This window comes from Panulirus ornatus, chromosome 41, assembly GCF_036320965.1.
Source record: "Panulirus ornatus isolate Po-2019 chromosome 41, ASM3632096v1, whole genome shotgun sequence".
NCBI classification, from domain to species: Eukaryota; Metazoa; Arthropoda; class Malacostraca; order Decapoda; family Palinuridae; genus Panulirus; species Panulirus ornatus.
Genome location: NC_092264.1, coordinates 13,669,050 through 13,690,891, shown reverse-complemented (window position 1 = coordinate 13,690,891; position 21,842 = coordinate 13,669,050). Strand labels below are relative to the sequence as shown.

Sequence of the window (21,842 nt, the reverse complement as noted above, 5' to 3'; positions counted from 1 at the left end):
CCTCTCTGGTTGATCAGTCTACATAACTGTAGATGGATCCATTGCTCCCCCTCCCATCAACAGTGATGCCCTTTAGGGTTTTGTACTGTCTCTTACACTCCTCTTCAATTCAATTAAAAATTTTCTTCCTTAAAGATAATCATTTGCACTTATATTCTGAAAACACAACACTAGTCTTCTTCCACTTCTTTCAAATCTGTTCCATCCTATCCTGTTTGATCTTCATCCTGTTGCACCTCAACTCTTAAGACAAACTAAGGCTTGGACAGGATTTCCAGTAGGGCATATGGAACCTGGTAAGTTTAATTCCTTTAAATCCCAGTTTCAGCCCATTTATCTTTCTAAAACGCCTTGCAACTTTCTTATCATCTCATTTGATATATCTACAATTCCACCTCTGAAATGATCATTCAGTATCACCCTAACATCCAGCCTTTCTTGGAAACCCTACATTATCCTGGATAGCTAAGTCTTCATCAAAGAAGCTTGTGATTCTGTTCAGATGCCATGATTAGTATCTCCTGAATAGTTCTGATTATTCAAAGGACAGATCAGTCATTTTTCGAAGTACTGCTTTTACTTCTATCGAGGTTTTATCCCTATATGCTCATTAAACAGAACGTCTGACCTCAGAACCTTACACTAATGCCCTACATTGCACTGTTGGTTTACCTTCTCCTCCATAGATATAACTTTGATTTCTACTGCCATGAACTAATTACTTCCTTGCCCCTACCATCTGCTAGACCATGTAGCCCCTGCAAGCTACTGCATTGCATGATTACTGTATGGCCATTGGCAACTCATGAAGGGGCTGCTGTAATATATATTCTTTATCCCTTCATGTCTTTCCTCACAGTCATGACAACATACTTAATATTTTTTTCTTCTTATTTCTCTCTCTTTTTAACCCTTTTTTATGTATAATCTAATGTCTAACCTTAGAGCAGATTTTTTTCTGTGACTGGACTTTCCAACATAAAGAAAAAAACATAATGGATAAAAGTTTATTAGACAATTCTTGGTGAATACAGGTAAGAAAGCATGAAGCTTGTAAAAGAGAGATTGTTTTAAAGAATGGAATGCAGATAATGAATAAAGAGATGCATCTCTTGTTACAGTGGGATAAAGATAACACAGAGAGAGAAATAGGTATTAGGAAGAGGGAGCTAATCCAAAGGAAGAAGTATGCAGTACAAGTAAGATCTTACAGAATGGAGAAACTGGGAGCATAGGAGTGGTGAGCGAGATGATCAAGAAGGGTAATGAAACTGCTGTGAAGTGGATTTGGAAAGTGTCAGTGGAAGCACAGAAAAGTAGCTAAATGTCAGATGATGAGACAAAGTAATTGTTCCTCTGTAAAAAAAAAGGAAAAAAAAAGAAAGGGGAGTAAATGTGAAACTTGAGGGAAACATATCTCCTTAATCTATCATCTAAACAGATATATATGCAAGCCAAACGACACCACTCATTGGATAATGATGCACTGAATTTTGTGCCATAATTTCAAGGCCATGATGGCTGAAGTGGCAGTACATGACTGGACCTCCCTGTAGTCAATCAATCACAGCACATTTTCGGGAATTTTCCTGGGAGGAAATCAAGTGGCTTTAAGCTAGACTTAGAAGATCAGACAGATGATCCTCAATTACTTGACAATAATGATCAGTCATTAGATTATGTGGAGAATGAATTTATGGACATCTGACTCTTTTGGCACTGAAACTTGACCAAGTGAAGCATGAAAAGGATTTCTATCAAAAATAGAGGCACTTTTGCCAGTGCTTTACCGGTAATTTTACAAACTTTTATAGTTCGGCCTTTATGAAAATAATATCAATTCATCATATTGATTATAATGAGAAAAGAATTATTAAATAGAATAACATAATAATAATCAGTAATGAATTTTTAGGCGTGATGAGGTAAAACAAACGATAAAATGTGTGCAGTAGTAACTCACTTGACAAATAGGACTTACACTGGCACTGTTTAGTGTCTTGGACTGACCATCGAGTCTACGTAGTCCTTCAGTTGTATCACCTTTCATGGGAGATTCCTGAACCATCTCTCTCCTTGCAAATGTTGAATTATTCAGAACCTGTTCCAGTTTGTCTTCAGGCTGACCCTTCCCCTTATGTGTTAACAACTGTGATCCTCTTCAGGCAGGCTCTCCTCACTGTAAAGATAAGGCCTCTTCCAAATTTTCTACCAATACTAAGACTGTCCTATTAAACCCAACTCACTTTGAGTTTTGTAAAGCATCTTGGAATCATGCCTCACAGTCTCTGAACTCTGCTTGTTTCTCCTCTGAGGAAGTGTCTGAGCACCTTTCTAAGGATCAGGTGTCCTTGACAGGTACTGGATGACTTTGAGTCCTAGCTTCATCTCTTTCCGTAGAAGAGTTTAATTCTAGGGCCTTTTATGATGAAGAAGGCTTTGGAAAAATAAATTCTAGAGTCCAGCTCAGCTTGGAAGAAGTTGAGCCTCCATACTCCTTAAATTCTGATAATCAGTCTTGGCTTCTTTACCATAGACATCATTTATTGCCTGCAGTTTCTTATATGCTGTATATTAATTAATAGGAAGAATGATTTTACTTGTTTTGGATTTATCTCTTACACAGCCTTCTCTCTAGAGGAAGAACATGTTTTCTGACAAATAAGCCTCACGGGAATCAGAATTTTTGGTATTAATTTATTCATCTATAATCAACCTAAGAGCTCCTACTTGAAAGAGTGCTGGTGTTACCCAAGATGTCTTTGCAGAAGCTCTTCCATCTAGAAGCTGTACTACTTTCAGTAACAAGGACATATGGACAATTTTGGAGTGAGAAGGTCTTTGGAGAGACTTCAGTCCTTGTTATCTCAGTAGCAGTGCAGACAACGGGCTGCAGCCTTTCCTGATATGAGCGAGCAGTTGGAATTATTACACGTGTCACCATTCTGTGACTCCCTTTTTCTAAATGAGATCAGCCAGAGGGTTCTTAGATTCAGATCTTCTAGAACTGTCAATGTTAAGAAAACTTTTTTCATCAATCTTGTCTCATCTTCCCCTAGTCTGACGAAGAAATAGATGTTATTCCTTATTGATATGAGCGAGCAGTTGGAATTATTACACGTGTCACCATTCTGTGACTCCCTTTTTCTAAATGAGATCAGCCAGAGGGTTCTTAGATTCAGATCTTCTAGAATTGTCAATGTTAAGAAAACTTTTTTCATCAATCTTGTCTCATCTTCCCCTAGTCTGACGAAGAAATAGATGTTATTCCTTATTGAAAATGAAAACCTTTACTACATCTAAACTTCAGTCTGCCAGAAGCAGAGTTACCCTTTCAAGGCATCCTTTTTGAGGCCATCTTACTAGAGCTTCAGTTGAATTTACCACACAATAGCTATTAACCAATTAGGGTTGTCTCCATACATACAAAGAGTTTGAAAGCTCAACGCTTGGGCATATCTAATATTAAGAACAGGTCTGGGATGGCAATGAAAATCTCAGCCACCCTGTCAATGATATCTTTTGGACAACCTCAACTCTAATTTTCTTCTTAATATTTCTCTTCTTAACTCAGTATGTAAAATTCTATTTCCACAGCTAGAGCGACGGATTGCTGCATTTCAACAGCGTAAACGTGAGGAACTAGATGTTCTCAATGTACAAGAATTTTGTACCTTGTCAGGAGGTGGTTCATCCCTCAACTCATGTGCACGGACATCAGCAGTTGTTTTAAGATCCAAAGGATCAAGAAGCCACTTGAGATGTAAGTTGCCAAAATTAGTTTTAAATCTGTTCATAGCAATGTATAGAAATGATGTGAGGTAATGATAGTTGATAGAATGGTTGATCTTAAGAGTTTAAGAGAAACATGATTAGAAGAGTGTAGTTCAGTTGAAAAAGTAATGCTTGAATGTGTGGGAAGATGTGTTGACTATAACCTGTAGGGTGGATTTGAGTAAGGTGATTGAGTGATGGTGAGGAGTAAAATTATATTGGGAGGAATGAGGTGAGGGGGTAGTTTTGCAAAAGGGATCAGATTTGGATTATTGTGTGGAGGGGAGAGATAAACACATTGTTGTGGAGATCCTGTAAGAACCACTCAGCTGTGCGTATAGGAAATCATGTACTTGATAAAGATACATTTTGATTAACTGATAGCATGTTGTAATCAGTGATTGAGGTATAAGGTATCTACATTATAGTGGATTTTTTTGTAAGGGAAGCATATCCAACTGAAAAACACCGGAAATGCCTTTTGACACTTTCAGCAAAGACTTTCAAGTGTTCTTCATGCTGATTCTTATTATCATAAATGGTGGAAGTGCCAACATCATACACCTCACAAAGATGTTTTACTGTTGTACATTCATAAATTGTTTTTGATATACATGCTTACTTTAACAAGGGTTCTATCAGGAACTCATCATTGATAAACTCTGAGTTTGAGAAGATATATTCTATTTGATCCAAGTTAAAGTATCCTAGATCCTTCATCGATACATCCCTTTAGTTGGCAAAGAAAGCATTTTATAGAGTTGAACCCAAATCTCCCCTTGACACCAAGAACCTTTTAGTTCTCCCTATTAATAATATTTTTACTTCCCATGTTGCTTAAATCCTTTAATGTAAATGTTGTCTTCAGCAACAACTATACTATAAAGAATATCTTAATCAGAAACTCACCAGAGAGTTCTGCAGGATGCATCTATAGAGTACCATGTAGAAATTGTGATGTTGGGCACACTGATGAGGCTCTTCTTGTTAGACTTATGCAAGGGCAACATAAATGTAGTTTAAGAACAGGACAAGAATCAAATGCCTTGTTTAATCATGTTAAAAATCATGATCACTTTATTGACTGGAGTAATGCCATCTCAGTTATCAGCTCTTAACTCCTGCACCATGAGAAATATCATTGAATCTTCTATTATCAAATACACAAAGAATTGTAACATTAATATCAGTGAAGGTCTGTACAAATTGGATAGCTTTATTGTTGATAGAATTAGTAAATGGTTCCCCTTCTTGTCCACATAATAAATTCATGATACACATGTTGCCTGACTTAGATGCAGCAGAACTCCATTCGGGTAGTCACTTGTTTACTAAATAGCGTCCTAGCTACATCTCTTTATTGTATATGAATTGACTGTTATAATTCTTTCTTATGTCTCCCCAATGATGTGATCATTACATGAAAGTGCACTTGGGAACTTATTGAGTTTCATTTCCCTGTGGACTCATAGGAATGTGAATAAGAGCAAAGTTATTAGGTTCAGTATGGTTGAGGGACAAGATGACTGGGATGTAAGTTTGAATGGAGAAAAATTGGAGGAAGTGAAGTGTTTTAGTTATCTGGGAGTTGAATTAGCAGCGAATGGAACCATGGAAGTGGAAGTGAGTTATAGGGTGGGAGAGGGGGCGAAGATTCTGGGAGCAATGAAGAATGTGTGGAGGGAAAGAACATTATCTCAGAGAGCCAAAAATGAGTATGTTTGAAGGAATAGTAGTTCCAATAATATTATATGGTTGCAAGGCATGGGCTATAGATAGGGTTGTAAGGAGAAGGGTGGATGTGTTGGAAATGAAATGTTTGAGAACAATATGTGGTATGGGGTGGTTTCATTGATTAAGTAATAAATGGGTAAGAGAGGTAGGGAAATAAAAAGAGTGTTGTTGAGAGAGCAGAAGAAGGTGTGTTGAAAAGGTTTGGATATATGGAGAGCATGAGTGAGGAAAGATTGACAAAGAAGATATATGTGTCAGAGGTAAAGGGAACAAGGAGAAGCAGGAGACCAAATTAGAGGTGGAAGGATAGAGTGAAAAAGATTTTAAGTGATCAGGGCTTGAACATACAGGGGGTGAGGCGTGCAAGGAATAGAGTGAATTGGAATGAGGTTGTATACTAGGGTCAACGTGCTGTTAATGGACTGAATAGGGCTTGTGAATAGGGAGCTGTGGTTTCAGTGCATTACACATGACAACTAAAGACTGGGTGTGAACAAATGTGGCCTATTTTGTCTGTTTTTCCTGGCGCTACCTTGCTGAAGTGGGGGGTCGTAATGCTGTTTCCTGTGGGGCGGGGTAGCACCAGGAATGGATGAAGGCAAGTATGAATATGTTCATGTGTATATATGTACAAGTTGATATACATATGTGAGTGTTCAAATTACAGAGGCATAAGTTTGTTGAGTATTCCTAGGAAACTATTTGGGAGGGTATTGATTGAGAGGGTAAAGGAATGTACAGAACATCAGATTGGGGAGGAGCAGTGTGGTTTCAGAAGTGGTTGAGGATGTGTGGATCAGGTGTTTGCTTTGAAGAATGTATGTGAGAAATACTTAGAAAAACAGATGGATTTGTATGAAGCATTATGGATCTGGAGAAGGCATATGATAGGGTTGATAGAGATGCTTTGTGGATGGTTTTAAGAGCATATGGCATGGGAGGTAAGTTGCAAGAAGCAGTGAAAAGTTTTTACCAAGGATGTAAGGCATGTGTATGACTAGGAAGAGAGGAAAGTGACTGGTTCCCAGTGAATGTAGGTTTGCGGCAGGGGTGCATGATGTCTCCATGCTTGTTTAATTTGTTTATGGAAGGGGTTGTTAGGGAGGTGAATGTAAGAGTTTTGGAGAGAAGGGCATGTATGCAGTCTGTAGTGGATGAGAGGGCTTGGGAAGTGAGTCAGTTGTTGTTTGCTGATGATACAGTGCTGGTGGCTGATTCGTGTGAGAAACTGCAGAAGTTGGTGACTGAGTTTGGGAAATTGTGTGAAAGAAGAAAGTTGAGAGTAAACGTGAATAAGAGCAAGGTTATTAGGTTCAGTAGGGTTGAGGGACAAGTTAAATGGGAGGCAAGTTTGACTAGAGAAAAACTGGAGGACGTGAAGTGTTTTAGATATCGGGGAGAGGACTTAGCAGCAGATGGAACCATGGAAGTGGAAGTGAGTCACAGGGTGGAGGGAGGGGATGAAGGTTCTGGGAGCATTGAGGAATGTGTGGAAGGCAAGAGCATTATCTCAGAGAGCATAATGGGTATGTTTGAAGGGACAGTGGTTCCAACAATGTTATATGGTTGCGAGGCATGGGCTGCAGGTAGGGTTGTGTGGAGGAGGGTGGATGTATTGGAAATGAAATGTTTGAGGACAATTTGGGGTGTGAGGTGGTTTGATTGAGTAAGTAATGTAAGGGTAAGAGATATGTGTGGAAATAAAAAGAGTGTTGTTGAGAGAGCAGAAGAAGGTGTGTTGAAATGGTTTGGACATATTAAGAGAATGAGTGAGGAAAGATTAACAAAGAGGTTATATGTGTCAGAGGTGGAGCGAACAAGGAGAAGCAGGAGAACAAATTGGAGGTGGAAGGATGAAGTGAAAAAGGTTTTGAGCAAACAGGGCCTGAATATACAGGAGAGTGAGAGGTGTGCAGGGAATGGAGTGAATTGGAATGATGTGGTATACTGTGGTCGACATGCTGTCAATAGATTGAACCAGGGCATGTGAAGCGTTTGGGGTAAACCATGGAAAGGTCTGTGGGGCCTAGATGTGGACAGGGAGCTGTGGTTTTGGTGCATTACACATGACATCTAAAGACTGGGTGTGAACAAATGTGGCCTTTTTTTATCTGTTTTCCCGGCGCTACCTTGCTGAAGCAGGGGGCAGTGATACTATTTCCTGTGTGGCAGGGTAGTGACAGGAATGGATGAAGGCAAGAAAGTAGGAATATATACATGTGTATATAAATATATGTGTGTGTGTGTGTGTGTGTATGGGCATTTATGTATATGTTTTTTTTTTTTTTTTTTTTTTTTATACTTTGTCGCTGTCTCCCGCGTTTGCGAGGTAGCGCAAGGAAACAGACGAAAGAAATGGCCCAACCCCCCCCCATACACATGTACATACACACGTCCACACACGCAAATATACATACCTACACCGCTTTCCATGGTTTACCCCATGTGTATGTGAGAATGTATGTGAGAAATACTAAGAAAAGCAAATGGATTTGTATATAGCATTTATAGATCTGGAGAAAGCATATGACAGAGTTGATAGAGATGCCCTGTGGATGGTATTAAGAATATATGGTGTGGGAGGCAAGTTGTTAGAAGCAGTGAAAGGTTTTCATCGAAGATGTTAGGCATGTGTACGTGTAGGAAGAGAGGAAAGTGATTAGTTCTCAGTAAATGTAGGTTTGCGGCAGGGGTGTGTGATGTCTCCATGGTTAATTTGTTTATGGATAGGGTTGTTAGGGAGGTGAATGCAAGAGTTTTGGAAAGAGAGACAAGTATGCAGTCTGTTGTGGATGAGAGAGCTTGGGAAGTGGTCAGTTCTTGTTTGCTGATGATACAGCGCTGGTGGCTGATTCATGCGAGAAACTGCAGAAGCTGGTGACTGCGTTTGGTAAAGTGTGTGAAAGAAGAAAGCTGAGAGTAAATGTGAATAAGAGCAAGGTTATTCGGTAGAATAGGGTTGAGGGTCAAGTCAATTGGGAGGTAAGTTTGAATGGAGAAAAACTGGAGGAAGTGAAGTGTTTTAGATATCTGGGAGTGGATTTGGCAGTGGATGGAACTATGGAAGTGGAAGTGAATCATAGGGTGGGGGAGGGGGCGAAAATTCTGGGAGCGTTGAAGAATGTGTGGAAGTCGAGAACATTATCTCAGAAATTAAAAATGGGTATGTTTGAAGGAATAGTAGTTCCAACAATGTTGTATGGTTGCGAGGCATGGGCTATGGATAGAGTTGTGCGGAGGAGGGTGGATGTGCTGGAAATGAGATGTTTGAGGACAATATGTGGTGTGAGGTGGTTTGATCGAGTAAGTAATAATAGGGTACGAGAGATGTGTGGTAAAAAAAGTGTGGTTGAGAAAGCAAAAGAGGGTGTTTTGAAATGGTTTGGTCACATGGAGAGAATGAGTGAAGAAAGATTGACCAAGAGGATATATGTGTCAGAGGTGGAGGGAACGAGGAGAAGTGGGAGACCAAATTGGAGGTGGAAAGATGGAGTGAGAAAGATTTTGAGTGATCGGGGCCTGAACAAGCAGGAGGGTGAAAGGCATGCAAGGAATAGAGTGAATTGGAACGATGTGGTATACCGGGGTCGACGTGCTGTCAATGGATTGAACCAGGGCAGGTGGAGCATCTAGGGTAAACCATGGAAAGTTGTGTGGGGCCTGGATGTGGAAGGGGAGCTGTGGTTTCGGTGCATTATTACATGACAGCTAGAGACTGAGTGTGAACGAATGGGGCCTTTGTTGTCTTTTCCTAGTGCTACCTCGCACACATGAGGGGGGAGGGGGATGGTATTCCATGTGTGGCGAGGTGGTGATGGGAATGAATAAAGGCAGACAGTGTGAATTATGTGCATGGGTATATATGTATGTGTCTGTGTGTGTATATATGTGTACATTGAGATGTATAGGTATGTATATTTGCGTGTGTGGACGTGTATGTATATACATTGTGTATGGGGGTGGGTTGGGCCATTTCTTTCGTCAATTTCCTTGCGCTACCTCGTAAACGCGGGAGACAGCGACAAAGCAAAATAAATAAATAAATAAAATATATATATATATATATATATATATATATATATATATATATATATATATATATATATATATATATATATTATCCCTGGGGATAGGGGGTTAAGAATACTTCCCACGTATTCCCTGCGTGTCGTAGAAGGCGACTAAAAGGGGAGGGAGCGGGGGGCTGGAAATCTTCCCCTCTCATTTTTTTTTAAATTTTCCAAAAGAAGGAACAGAGGGGGCCAGGTGAGGATATTCCAAAAAAGGCCCAGTCCTCTGTTCTTAACGCTACCTCGCTGACGTGGGAAATGGCGAATAGTTTAAAAGAAAGAAAGATATATATATATATATATATATATATATATATATATATATATATATATATATATATATATATATATATATATATATTTTTTTATTATTATACTTTGTCGCTGTCTCCCGCGTTTGCGAGGTAGCGCAAGGAAACAGACGAAAGAAATGGCCCAACCCACCCCCATACACATGTATATACATACACGTCCATACACGCAAATATACATACCTATACATCTCAATGTACACATATATATACACACACAGACACATACATATATACCCATGCACACAATTCACACTGTCTGCCTTTATTCATTCCCATTGCCACCTCGCCACACTTGGAATACCATCCCCCTCCCCCGTCATGTGTGTGAGGTAGCGCTAGGAAAAGACAACAAAGGCCCCATTCGTTCACACTCAGTCTCTAGCTGTCATGCAATAATGCCCGAAACCACAGCTCTGTGAAAGGTACTAAGAATATATGGTGTGGGAGGCAAGTTGTTAGAAGCAGTGAAAAGTTTTTATCGAGGATGTAAGGCATGTGTACATGTAGGAAGAGAGGAAAGTGATTGGTTCTCAGTGAATGTAGGTTTGCGGCAGGGGTGTGTGATGTCTCCATGGTTGTTTAATTTGTTTATGGATGGGGTTGTTAGGGAGGTGAATGCAAGAGTTTTGGAAAGAGGGGCAAGTATGAAGTCTGTTGGGGATGAGAGAGCTTGGGAAGTGAGTCAGTTGTTGCTCGCTGATGATACAGCGCTGGTGGCTGATTCATATGAGAAACTGTAGAAGCTGGTGAATGAGTTTGGTAAAGTGTGTGAAAGAAGAGAGTTAAGAGTAAATGTGAATAAGAGCAAGGTTATTAGGTATAGTGGGGTTGAGGGTCAAGTCAATTGGGAGGTAAGTTTGAATGGAGAAAAACTGGAGGAAGTAAAGTGTTTTAGATATCTTGGAGTGGATCTGGCAGTGGATGGAACCATGGAAGCAGAAGTGAATCATAGGGAGGGGGAGGGGGCAAAAATCCTGGGAGCCTTGAAGAATGTGTGGAAGTCGAGAACATTATCTCGGAAAGCAAAAAAGGGTACGTTTGAAGGAATAGTGGTTCCAACAATGTTGTATGGTTGCGAGGCGTGGGCTATGGATAGAGTTGTGCGCAGGAGGGTGGATGTGCTGGAAATGAGATGTTTGAGGACAAAATGTGGTGTGAGGTGGTTTGATCGAGTAAGTAATGTAAGGGTAAGAGAGATGTGTGGAAATAAGAAGAGCGTGGTTGAGAGAGCAGAGGAGAGTGTTTTGAAATGGTTTGGGCACATGGAGAGAATGAGTGAGGAAAGATTGTCCAAGAGGATATATGTGTCGGAGGTGGAGGGAACGAGGAGAAGTGGGAGACCAAATTGGAGGTGGAAAGATGGAGTGAAAAAGATTTTGAGTGATCGGGGCCTGAACATGCAGGAGGGTGAAAGGCATGCAAGGAATAGAGTGAATTGGAACGATGTTGTACACTGGGGTCGACATGCTGTCAATGAATTGAATCAGGGCATGTGAAGCATTTGGGGTAAACCATGGAAAGTTCTGTGGGGCCTGGATGTGGAAAGGGAGCTGTGGTTTCTGGCATCATTGCATGACAGCTAGAGACTGAGTGTGAACGAATGGGGCCTTTGTTGTCTTTTCCTAGCGCTACCTTGCACACATGAGGGGGGAGGGGGATGTTATTCCATGTGTGGCAAGGTGGCGATGGGAATGAATAAAGGCAGACAGTCAACCAGTCAACAATACAGTCACCCCCTTTTTAAATAGATTCCACTGCAATACCATCCAAACCTGCTGTCTTGCCGGCTTTCATCTTCCGCAAAGCTTTTACTACCTCTTCTCTGTTCACCAAATCATTTTCCCTAACCCTCTCACTTTGCACACCACCGCTACCAAAACACCCTATATCTGCCACTCTATCATCAAACACATTCAACAAACCTTCAAAATATTCACTCCATCTCATTCTCACATCACCACTACTTGTTATCACCTCTCCATTAGCGCCCTTCACTGAAGTTCCCATTTGCTCCCTTGTCTTACGCACTTTATTTACCTCTTTCCAGAACATCTTTTTATTCTCCCTAAAATTTAATGATACTCTCTCACCCCAACTCTCATTTGCCCTCATTTTCACCTCTTGCATCTTTCTCTTGACCTCCTGCCTCTTTCTTTTATACATCTCCCACTCATTGGCATTATTTCCCTGCAAAAATCGTCCAAATGCCTCTCTCTTCTCTTTCACTAATAATCTTACTTCTTCATCCCACCACTCACTACCCTTTCTAATCTGCCCACCTCCCACGCTTCTCATGCCACAAGCATCTTTTGCACAAGCCATCACTGCTTCCCTAAATACATCACATTCCTCCCTCACTCCCCTTATGTCCTTTGTTCTCACCTTTTTCCATTCCGTACTCAGTCTCTCCTGGTACTTCCTCACACAAGTCTCCTTCCCAAGCTCACTTACTCTCACCACTCTTTTCACCCCAACATTCTCTCTTCTTATCTGGAAACCTCTACAAATCTTTACCTTCACCACCACAAGATAATGATCAGACATCCCTCCATTTGCACCTCTCAGCACATTAACATCCAAAAGGAGATGTATAAAAGAAAGAGACAGGAGGTCAAGAGAAAGGTGCAAGAGGTGAAAAAGAGGGCAAATGAGAGTTGGGGTGAGAGAGTATCATTAAATTTTAGGGAGAATAAAAAGATGTTTTGGAAGGAGGTACATAAAGTGCGTAAGACAAGGGAACAAATGGGAACTTTAGTGAAGGGGACTAATGGGGAGGTGACAACAAGTAGTGGTGATGTGAGAAGGAGATGGAGTGAGTATTTTGAAGCTTTGTTGAATGTGTTTGATGATAGAGTGGCAGATATAAGGTGTTTTGGTCGAGGTGGTGTGCAAAGTGAGAGGGTTAGGGAAAATGATTTGGTAGACAGAGAAGAGGAAGTAAAAGCTTTGCGGAAGATGAAAGTCGGCAAGGCAGCGGGCTTGGATGGTACTGCAGTGGAATTTTTTAAAGGAGGTGACTGTATTATTGACTGGTTGGTAAGGTTATTTAATGTATGTATGACTCATGGTGAGGTGCCTGAGGATTGGCGGAATGCTTGCATAGTGCCATTTTACAAAGGCAAAGGGGATAAAAGTGAGTGCTCCAATTACAGAGGTATAAGTTTGTTGAGTATTCCTGGAAAATCATATGGGAGGGTATTGACTGAGAGGGTGAAGGCATGTACAGAGCATCAGACTGGGGAAGAGCAGTGTGGTTTCAGAAGTGGTAGAGGATGTGTGGATCAGGTGTTTGCTTTGAAGAATGTATGTGAGAAATACTTAGAAAAGCAAATGGATTTGTATGTAGCATTCATGGATCTGGAGAAGGCATATGGAGTGTATTAAGAATGTATGGTGTGGGAGGGAAGTTGTTAGAAGCAGTGAAAAGTTTTTATTGAGGATGTAAGGCATGTGTACGTGTAGGAAGAGAGGAAAGTGATTGGATCTCAGTGAATGTAGGTTTGTGGCAGGGGTGTGTGATGTCTCCATGGTTGTTTAATTTGTTTATGGATGGGGTTGTTAGGGAGGTGAATGCACGAGTTTTGGAAAGAGGGGCAAGTATGCAGTCTGTTGTGGATGAGAGAGCTTGGGAAGTGAGTCAGTTGTTGTTCGCTGATGATACAGTGCTGGTGGCTGATTCTTGTGAGAAATTGCAGAAGCTGGCGACTGAGTTTGGTAAAGTGTGTGAAAGAAGAAAGGTGAGAGTAAATGTGAATGAGAGCAAGGTTATTAGGTACAGTAGGGTTGAGGGACAAGTCAATTGGGAGGTAAGTTTGAATGGAGAAAAACTTGAGGAAAGTGAAGTGTTTTAGTTATCTGGGAGAGGATTTGGCTGCGGATGGAACCATGGAAGCGGAAATAAATCACAGGGTGGGGGAGGGGACGAAAGTTCTGGGAGCGTTAAGAAATGTGTGGAAGTTGAGAACATTATCTCCGAAAGCAAAAATGGGTATGTTTGAAGGAATAGTGGTTCCAACAATGTTATATGGTTGCGAGCCATGGGCTGTAGATAGAGTTTTGCAGAGGAGGGTGGATGTGCTGGAAATGAGATGTTTGAGGACAATATGTGGTGTGAGGTGGTTTGATCGAGTAAGTAATAATAGGGTAAGAGAGATGTGTGGTAATAAAAAGAGTGTGGTTGAGAGATCAGAGGAGGGTGTTTTGAAATGGTTTGGTTGCATGGAGAGAATGAGTGAGGAAAGATTGACCAAGAGGATATATGTGTCGGAGTTGGAGGGAACGAAGAGAAGTGGGAGACCAAATTGGATGTGGAAAGATGGAGTGAAAAAGATTTTGAGTGATCGAGGCCTGAACATGCAGGAGGGTGAAAGGCGTGCAATGAATAGAGTGAATTGGAACGATGTGGTATACCGGGGTCGACATGCTGTCAATGGATTGAATCAGGGCATGTGAAGCATTTGGGGTAAACCATGGAAAGTTTTGTGGGGTCTGGATGTGGAAAGTGAGCTGTGGTTTTGGTGCATTATACATGACAGCTAGAGACTTAGTGTGAATGAATGTGGCCTTTATTGTCTTTTCCTAGCACTACCTCATGCACATGCGTGGGGAGGAGGTTGTCATTTCATGCGTGGCGGGGTGGCGACAGGAATGAATAAGGGCAGACAGTATGAATTATGTACATGTGTGTATATGTATATGTCTGTGTGTGTATATATATGTATACGTTGAGATGTATAGGTATGTATATGTGCTGTGTGTGGATGTGTATGTATATATATGTGTATGTGGGTAGGTTGGTTCATTCTTTCATCTGTTTCCTTGCGCTACCTCGCTGATGTGAGAGACAGCGACAAAATAAAATAAATAGAATAAATAATATCAACATATACACATATACATACAAATATATATATCATTATCATTATTATACTCAATTGCTGTTTCTCGTTTCAATGAGGTAGCGTCAGGAAACAGACGAATTATGGCCTATCCACTCATATATACATATATATACATAAATGCCCATACATGGACACATACATATTCATTTATATATTCATTATACTGAATTGCTGTCTCCTGTGTCAGCGAGTTAGCGCAGGGAAACAGACAAGGAATGGCCCAACCCACCCACATACATATGTATATATATAAACGCCCGCACACGCACATATACATTTCAACATGTACATACATATACATACACAGACCTATACATATATATATACCCATGTACATATTCATAATTGCTGTCTTTACCTATTCCTGTTGCCACCAAGCCACACATGAAATAGCATTCCCCCAAGTGAGGTAGCACCAGGAAAAGACAAAAAGGCCACATTCATTCACACTCAGTCTCTACCTGTCATGTGTAATGCATCGAAACCACAGCTCCCTTTCCATATCCAGGCCCCACAGACCTTTCCATGGTTTACCCCAGACGCTTCACATGCCCTGGTTCAATTCATTGACAGCATGTCGACCCCAGTGTACAACATCGTTCGAATTCACTCTATTCCTTGCATGCCTTTCACCCTCCTGTATGTTCAGGCCCCGATCGCTCAAAATCTTTTTCACTCCTTCCTTCCTCCTCCAATTTGGTCTCCTGCTTTTTTGACTAAAATGTTTTGATGCACTGGCCTCCCTTGAGCTATTATTAGGCTACTCTTCTTAGATGCTATAATGAAAGTACATGTTACCAAAGACCTAGGCAACTCTTCTTAGATGCTGTGATGAAAGTACATTTTACCAAAGACCTATGTCCAAAATGGCTCAGTGTGAGTACAGACAACAATGGCTTATGAATTTTAGAGGGTTTGCCAAATGCCAGAGATTTCCATTCTTTTAAGAAAATTTCTGGACAACTATTGGAGCTAGAGAGAAGATCTATGGATTCTCAAGGTTGCAATGTATCAGGTTAAGATTTACAAATGCACAATATACAAAGTAAAGCTAATAATGAAAAAAGTAAATGCACTGTTTAAATTGCACTGTTTAGTATTATCAAATAAAGTTATCATTCATGGGAACAGGGAATCAAATCCACTCAACAGTATTATCATATAAAGTTATCATTCATGGGAACAGGGAATCAAATCCACTCAACAGAACTGGATGTCTCTTTCCATTATTGTGTTAGCTTGCAGAGTTGGGGCTGAGGACCCCCATTGTGTAAAAAAAAATTTCATACAAATGTCATACTTGATAACCATTTACCATGTTAGTGAGCTAGTGTCAGGAATGGACAGAGAGAGGCCACATGCGCTCACATCTATTCTTGAGCTTTCATATGTAATGCTTCGAAACCACAGCTCCCTATCCACATCCAGGCCCCACAGAACTTTCTATGGCTTACCCCGGATGCTTCACATGCCCTAGTTCAGTCCACTGACAGCATGTTGACCCCTGTATACCACATTGCTCCAATTCACTATCCTGTGCACACTCTTCACCCTCCCGCATGTTAATGTCCCATTTGCTCAAAAACTTTTTCACTCCATCCTTCCATCTCCACTTTGGTCTCCCTGTTCTCTTTGTTCCTTCCACTTTTGACACATATATCCATCCATAAACAAAGTAAACAACCATGTTGACATCACACTCCTGCTGCAGACCAACCTCCCTACTCGTACACAAGCCTGACACCCTTGATCAAACTTTTCACTGCTTCTAACAGCTTTCCTCCCATCATATAGTCTTAAGACCTTCCACAAAGCATCTCTCAACCCTATCATATGCTTTCCCCTTATCCATAAATGCCTTACACAAATCCATTTGTTTTTCTAAATATTCCTCACATGCATTCCTTAGAGCAAACACCTGTACCACACATCCATTACCATGATGCTTCTTCCCCATCTGATGGTCTATACATGCCTTCACCCTCTCAATCAATACCCTCCCAGACAACTTACCAGGCATACTTGGTAGTTTGAACATTCACTTTTAACTCCACTGCCTTTATACAATGGCACTATACATGCATTCCACCAATCCTCCAGCACCTTACCATGATCCATACATACAGTCAACACCTTTCTTTATAAGTTCATCAGCAATACCATCCATTTGAACTGCCTTGCCAGATTTCATTTCATGCAAGGCTTTCACCACCTCTTCTCTCCCACTAAACCACTTTCCATGACTCTCACTTTGTGAACCATCCTGACAATAACACCCAACATCTGCCTCTTTATCATCAAACGCATTTAACAATCCTTCAAAATACTTACTCCATCACCTCCTTACTTCATCATTACATGTTATTGCTTCCACTTTTATCCCTTTCATCAATGTTTCCATTTAATCTCTTGTCATTTTCATATTATTTACCTCCTAAAACCTCTTATCCTCCCTAAAGTTTACTGATACTTGCTCAGCCTAACTCTTAGGTGCTCTTTTTTTTCAACCACTGCACGTTCCTTTTGACCTGCCACTTTCTCTTATACATCTCCCAACCATATGCACTCCTTCTCTGTAAGTACCACCCAAATGCCTCTCTTTTCTCATTCACAAGCAACTTTACTTCTTCATCCCACCACTCACTATTGTTTCTAATCTGCCCATCTTTCACATGCCACACACATGTCTTGCACATGCCATCACTGCTTACCTAAATACCTCCCATTCCTCACCATTTTCCCTCACTTGATTTATTCTCACCTTTTGCCATTCTACACTCAATCTATCCTGGTATTTTTTCACGCAAGTTTCTTTTCCAAGCTCTCCCATTACACTATCTTCTACCCGACATTGTATCCTCTTTTACAAAAATCTCTACAAATCTTCACCCTCACCTCCACAAGACAGTGATCAGACATATCACCAGCAGCCCCTCTAAGTACATTTACATACAAAAGTCTCTCTTTAACAAGCCTAACAATTATCATGTAATCTAATAATGCTCTTTGACTGTCTCTCCTACTCACATACATATTCTTTTTTTGATGTTGAAGTCTCCAGTCACAGACAGAAGTCCACATCAAGGCTGGGCCTTAAATGAAATATAAGGAGGAATACGAAATGAAAAAGAAAATTCAAGGGAAAGGTTTTATGAATTTTGGAGGATGTGAAAAACCTGTCTTTTAAAATGTTCCAGGTCATGGTTATTAGGAAAAACATGAGAAGGTAGAGAGTTCCAAAGCTTTGATGTATAGGAAAAAAGCAGTTATCAAAACAGTCAACCCTTGAGTTGCCAATGGCCATACAGGAATCATGTGATGCAGTAGCTTGCTGAGTATTGCATGGTCTAGCTAGTGGTGTGGACACACAAGCAGCCAGCTTTCAGAAGCAAGAACCAAAGCAATACCTATAGAAGAGGGAAAGTGAAACAACATTGCAGAGTAGGGCAAGGGGTTAAGTTTGGAAGTTAACCTGGGACAGTTAATAGTTAATAAGTCAGACTGCTTTTGACTCAACTCTGTCAAGAAAGGATGCACAGCTAAAATCACCCCAGATGTGAAAGCAGTGCTCCATCCAAGGACGAATCAATCCTTTCTATAAACAGAGCAACTATTCAGAAGAGAGGTTTCAACATCTGAACAGGACACCCAGTTTCCTATGGGCAGACTTAGCTATTCCTATGGCATTTCCAAGAAAGAGTGGATGTTACAGTAACATCAAACATGTTCATTGAATCAAGAGATGGAATTACAGAACCATCAAAGGAGATACGAGAGTTTTGAGGAGCTTTTGATACAGAGATGGGTAGAAACTGGGTCTTGGAGACATTAAACCTAACAAGATTTTGTCTACCCCACTGAAATATCCTATCCAAGTCTGAGTTTACTGAGGAAGCTGTGTCAAGACAAGATGCAGAGTGAGTGAGAGAAGAGGGAGCAAAATTGAAGGATGTGGATGAATGCAGTGTTGAGTCATCAGCAAATGAGTGCAGTGGATTATTTGTGAAGAGGAAATCTTTGAAAAAAAAAGGAGAAAAAGTGTAGGGGACAGGACAGAACCTTAATGGTCACTGCTGTTGATGGTAAAAAGTGGGGAGGCTGATTCACCAACAACCAGAGATAGACTGGCCAGAGAGGAAGCTAAGAACAAAGGAGTAAAGTGAGAGAGTGAAGCTTAGAGATGAGACCCTAATGCCACACCCTGTCAAAAGCTTTGGATATGTCAAGGGCAACTACACATGACTCTTCAAAGTCTTTCAGGGATGATGACCAGACATTATTAAGTTAAAAAAGAATATCACCAGTGTATATTCCTCTTTTTAAACCAAGTATTCCCAATCACCAGTGTTTTTTCAGCACACAACTCCACAAGCTCTTCACCATCTCCATTCATAACGATGAATACCCCATGTGCCCCAGTTAAATGCTCAACTGCCACATTACTTACTTTCACATTCAAATCACCCATCACTAATACCCAGTCCCTTACATCAAAACTACTGACACACTCACTCAGCTGGTCCCAAAATAATTGCCTTTTATGATCTTTATTCTCATTGCCAGGTGCATGAGCCCAATTATCTCCCATCTCTCGCTATCCACTTTCAGCTTTACTCACATCAATCTAGAATTTACTTCCTTATATTCTATCACACACTTCCACAACTCCTACTTCACTAGTAGAGCTACTCCTTCCATAGTTCTTGTCCTCTCGGCAAACTGTGACTTTACTCTTAAGACATTTCAAAACCATTTACCCTTAAGCTTTGTTTCACTCAGAACCAGAACATCCAGGTTTCTTTCCTCATACTTACTACCTATCTCTCCTCTCCTCTCATCTTGGTTACATCCACACACATTTAGACACCCCAGCCTGAGCCTTCGAGGAGGATGAGCACTTTCTGCCTGGCTCCTGTTTCCTTTAAGAAACTGAAATACAAGAAAGGGGGATTTCCAGCCCCCTGCTCCCACCCCCTTTAGTCGACACACAGGGAATACGGAGTTAGAATTCTTTTTTCCCTACCTCAGGGATTATCTACAAAAGTTTTTTTTTTTTTTTTTTTTTTTTATACTTTGTCGCTGTCTCCCGCGTTTGCGAGGTAGCGCAAGGAAACAGACGAAAGAAATGGCCCAACCCCCCCCCCCATACACATGTACATACAAACGTCCACACACGCAAATATACATACCTACACAGCTTTCCATGGTTTACCCCGGACGCTTCACATGCCTTGATTCAATCCACTGACAGCACGTCAACCCCTGTATACCACATCGCTCCAATTCACTCTATTCCTTGCCCTCCTTTCACCCTCCTGCATGTTCAGGCCCCGATCACACAAAATCCTTTTCACTCCATCTTTCCACCTCCAATTTGGTCTCCCTCTTCTCCTCGTTCCCTCCACCTCCGACACATATATCCTCTTGGTCAATCTTTCCTCACTCATTCTCTCCATGTGCCCAAACCATTTCAAAACACCCTCTTCTGCTCTCTCAACCACGCTCTTTTTATTTCCACACATCTCTCTTACCCTTACCTTACTTACTCGATCAAACCACCTCACACCACACATTGTCCTCAAACATCTCATTTCCAGCACATCCATCCTCCTGCGCACAACTCTATCCATAGCCCACGCCTCGCAGCCATACAACATTGTTGGAACCACTATTCCTTCAAACATACCCATTTTTGCTTTCCGGGATAATGTTCTCGACTTCCACACATTTTTCAAGGCTCCCAAAATTTTCGCCCCCTCCCCCACCCTATGATCCACTTCCGCTTCCATGGTTCCATCCGCTGACAGGTCCACTCCCAGATATCTAAAACACTTCACTTCCTCCAGTTTTTCTCCATTCAAACTCACCTCCCAATTGACTTGACCCTCAACCCTACTGTACCTAATAACCTTGCTCTTATTCACATTTACTCTTAACTTTCTTCTTCCACACACTTTACCAAACTCAGTCACCAGCTTCTGCAGTTTCTCCCATGAATCCGCCACCAGCGCTGTATCATCAGCGAACAACAACTGACTCACTTCCCAAGCTCTCTCATCCCCAACAGACTTCATACTTGCCCCTCTTTCCAAAACTCTTGCATTTACCTCCCTAACAACCCCATCCATAAACAAATTAAACAACCATGGAGACATCACACACCCCTGCCGCAAACCTACATTCACTGAGAACCAATCACTTTCCTCTCCTCCTACACGTACACATGCCTTACATCCTCGATAAAAACTTTTCACTGCTTCTAACAACTTGCCTCCCACACCATATATTCTTAATACCTTCCACAGAGCATCTCTATCTCTACAAAAGTACATGCCTTTTTTTTTTTGAGGGCTCCTGTCAGTAACAAAAGTCCTCATTAAGGGCAGGCCTTAAGTGAAACAGAAAAAATGGCTAAAAAGATAGAGAAATAAAGATAGAAGAACAGCTTAAATGCTCAGAAAGTGGAAAACCTGCTTTTCAAATTGCAGCAGGTTGTGAATGTTCACCCATTCTTTGCAGACAGGACATATACATAACAGTAATTTTCTTTCTGTTCACTCAGGCTTGGGCATATATGTTATCAATTCTTGAATCAACCACCCCTATGTCACAGTGATATATATGGCAATTAATGCTTGTGGTGGCAGCCCACACTCTGTTTCCAGACACTTCAACCTAAATATTTTCCATACACTAATGAGCATATATGAAGAGTTCAAGGAAGCCTGTATGGAATGAGCATCCACATTACTGATTTCTGAAATTACCACTCTTATGAGATAGTAGATTTTATTGATGAATACCCTTAGTAATCATATTTGTTTGTTACATAAACACACAGAATACCCCACATCTCAATGTGTATGCCTGAAAATACTCCTGGAGTACCTAATATGCCTGGCAGTGAGGTAAAATGAATAAAAGAATTCAAAGAAGATATAAACCATGTCTTGCCAGGTTGAGTTATCATTTTATACAGAAAATTATGATCTTGGTAATAATAAAAACAAGCTTAAGGAGATACTTTTATAGAATATTTGAAAGTATCC

At 40.9% G+C, this 21,842-nt stretch overlaps 2 protein-coding genes across 3 annotated transcripts in view; one reads left to right on the top strand and one right to left on the bottom strand.

Moving 5' to 3' along the window:
• The window catches only part of RpL27 (ribosomal protein L27), a 144,145-nt gene that overhangs the window by 84,316 nt on the left and 37,987 nt on the right, over nt 1-21,842 (bottom strand). The window lies entirely within an intron of this gene.
• The window catches only part of Mocs2B (Molybdenum cofactor synthesis 2B), a 101,765-nt gene that overhangs the window by 56,439 nt on the left and 23,484 nt on the right, over nt 1-21,842 (top strand). For both annotated transcript variants that reach the window (XM_071686016.1, XM_071686015.1), the window contains exon 6: nt 3,598-3,763. In XM_071686016.1, coding sequence (XP_071542117.1) covers nt 3,598-3,763 — 166 coding nt within the window. The remainder of the gene's footprint in view (nt 1-3,597; nt 3,764-21,842) is intronic.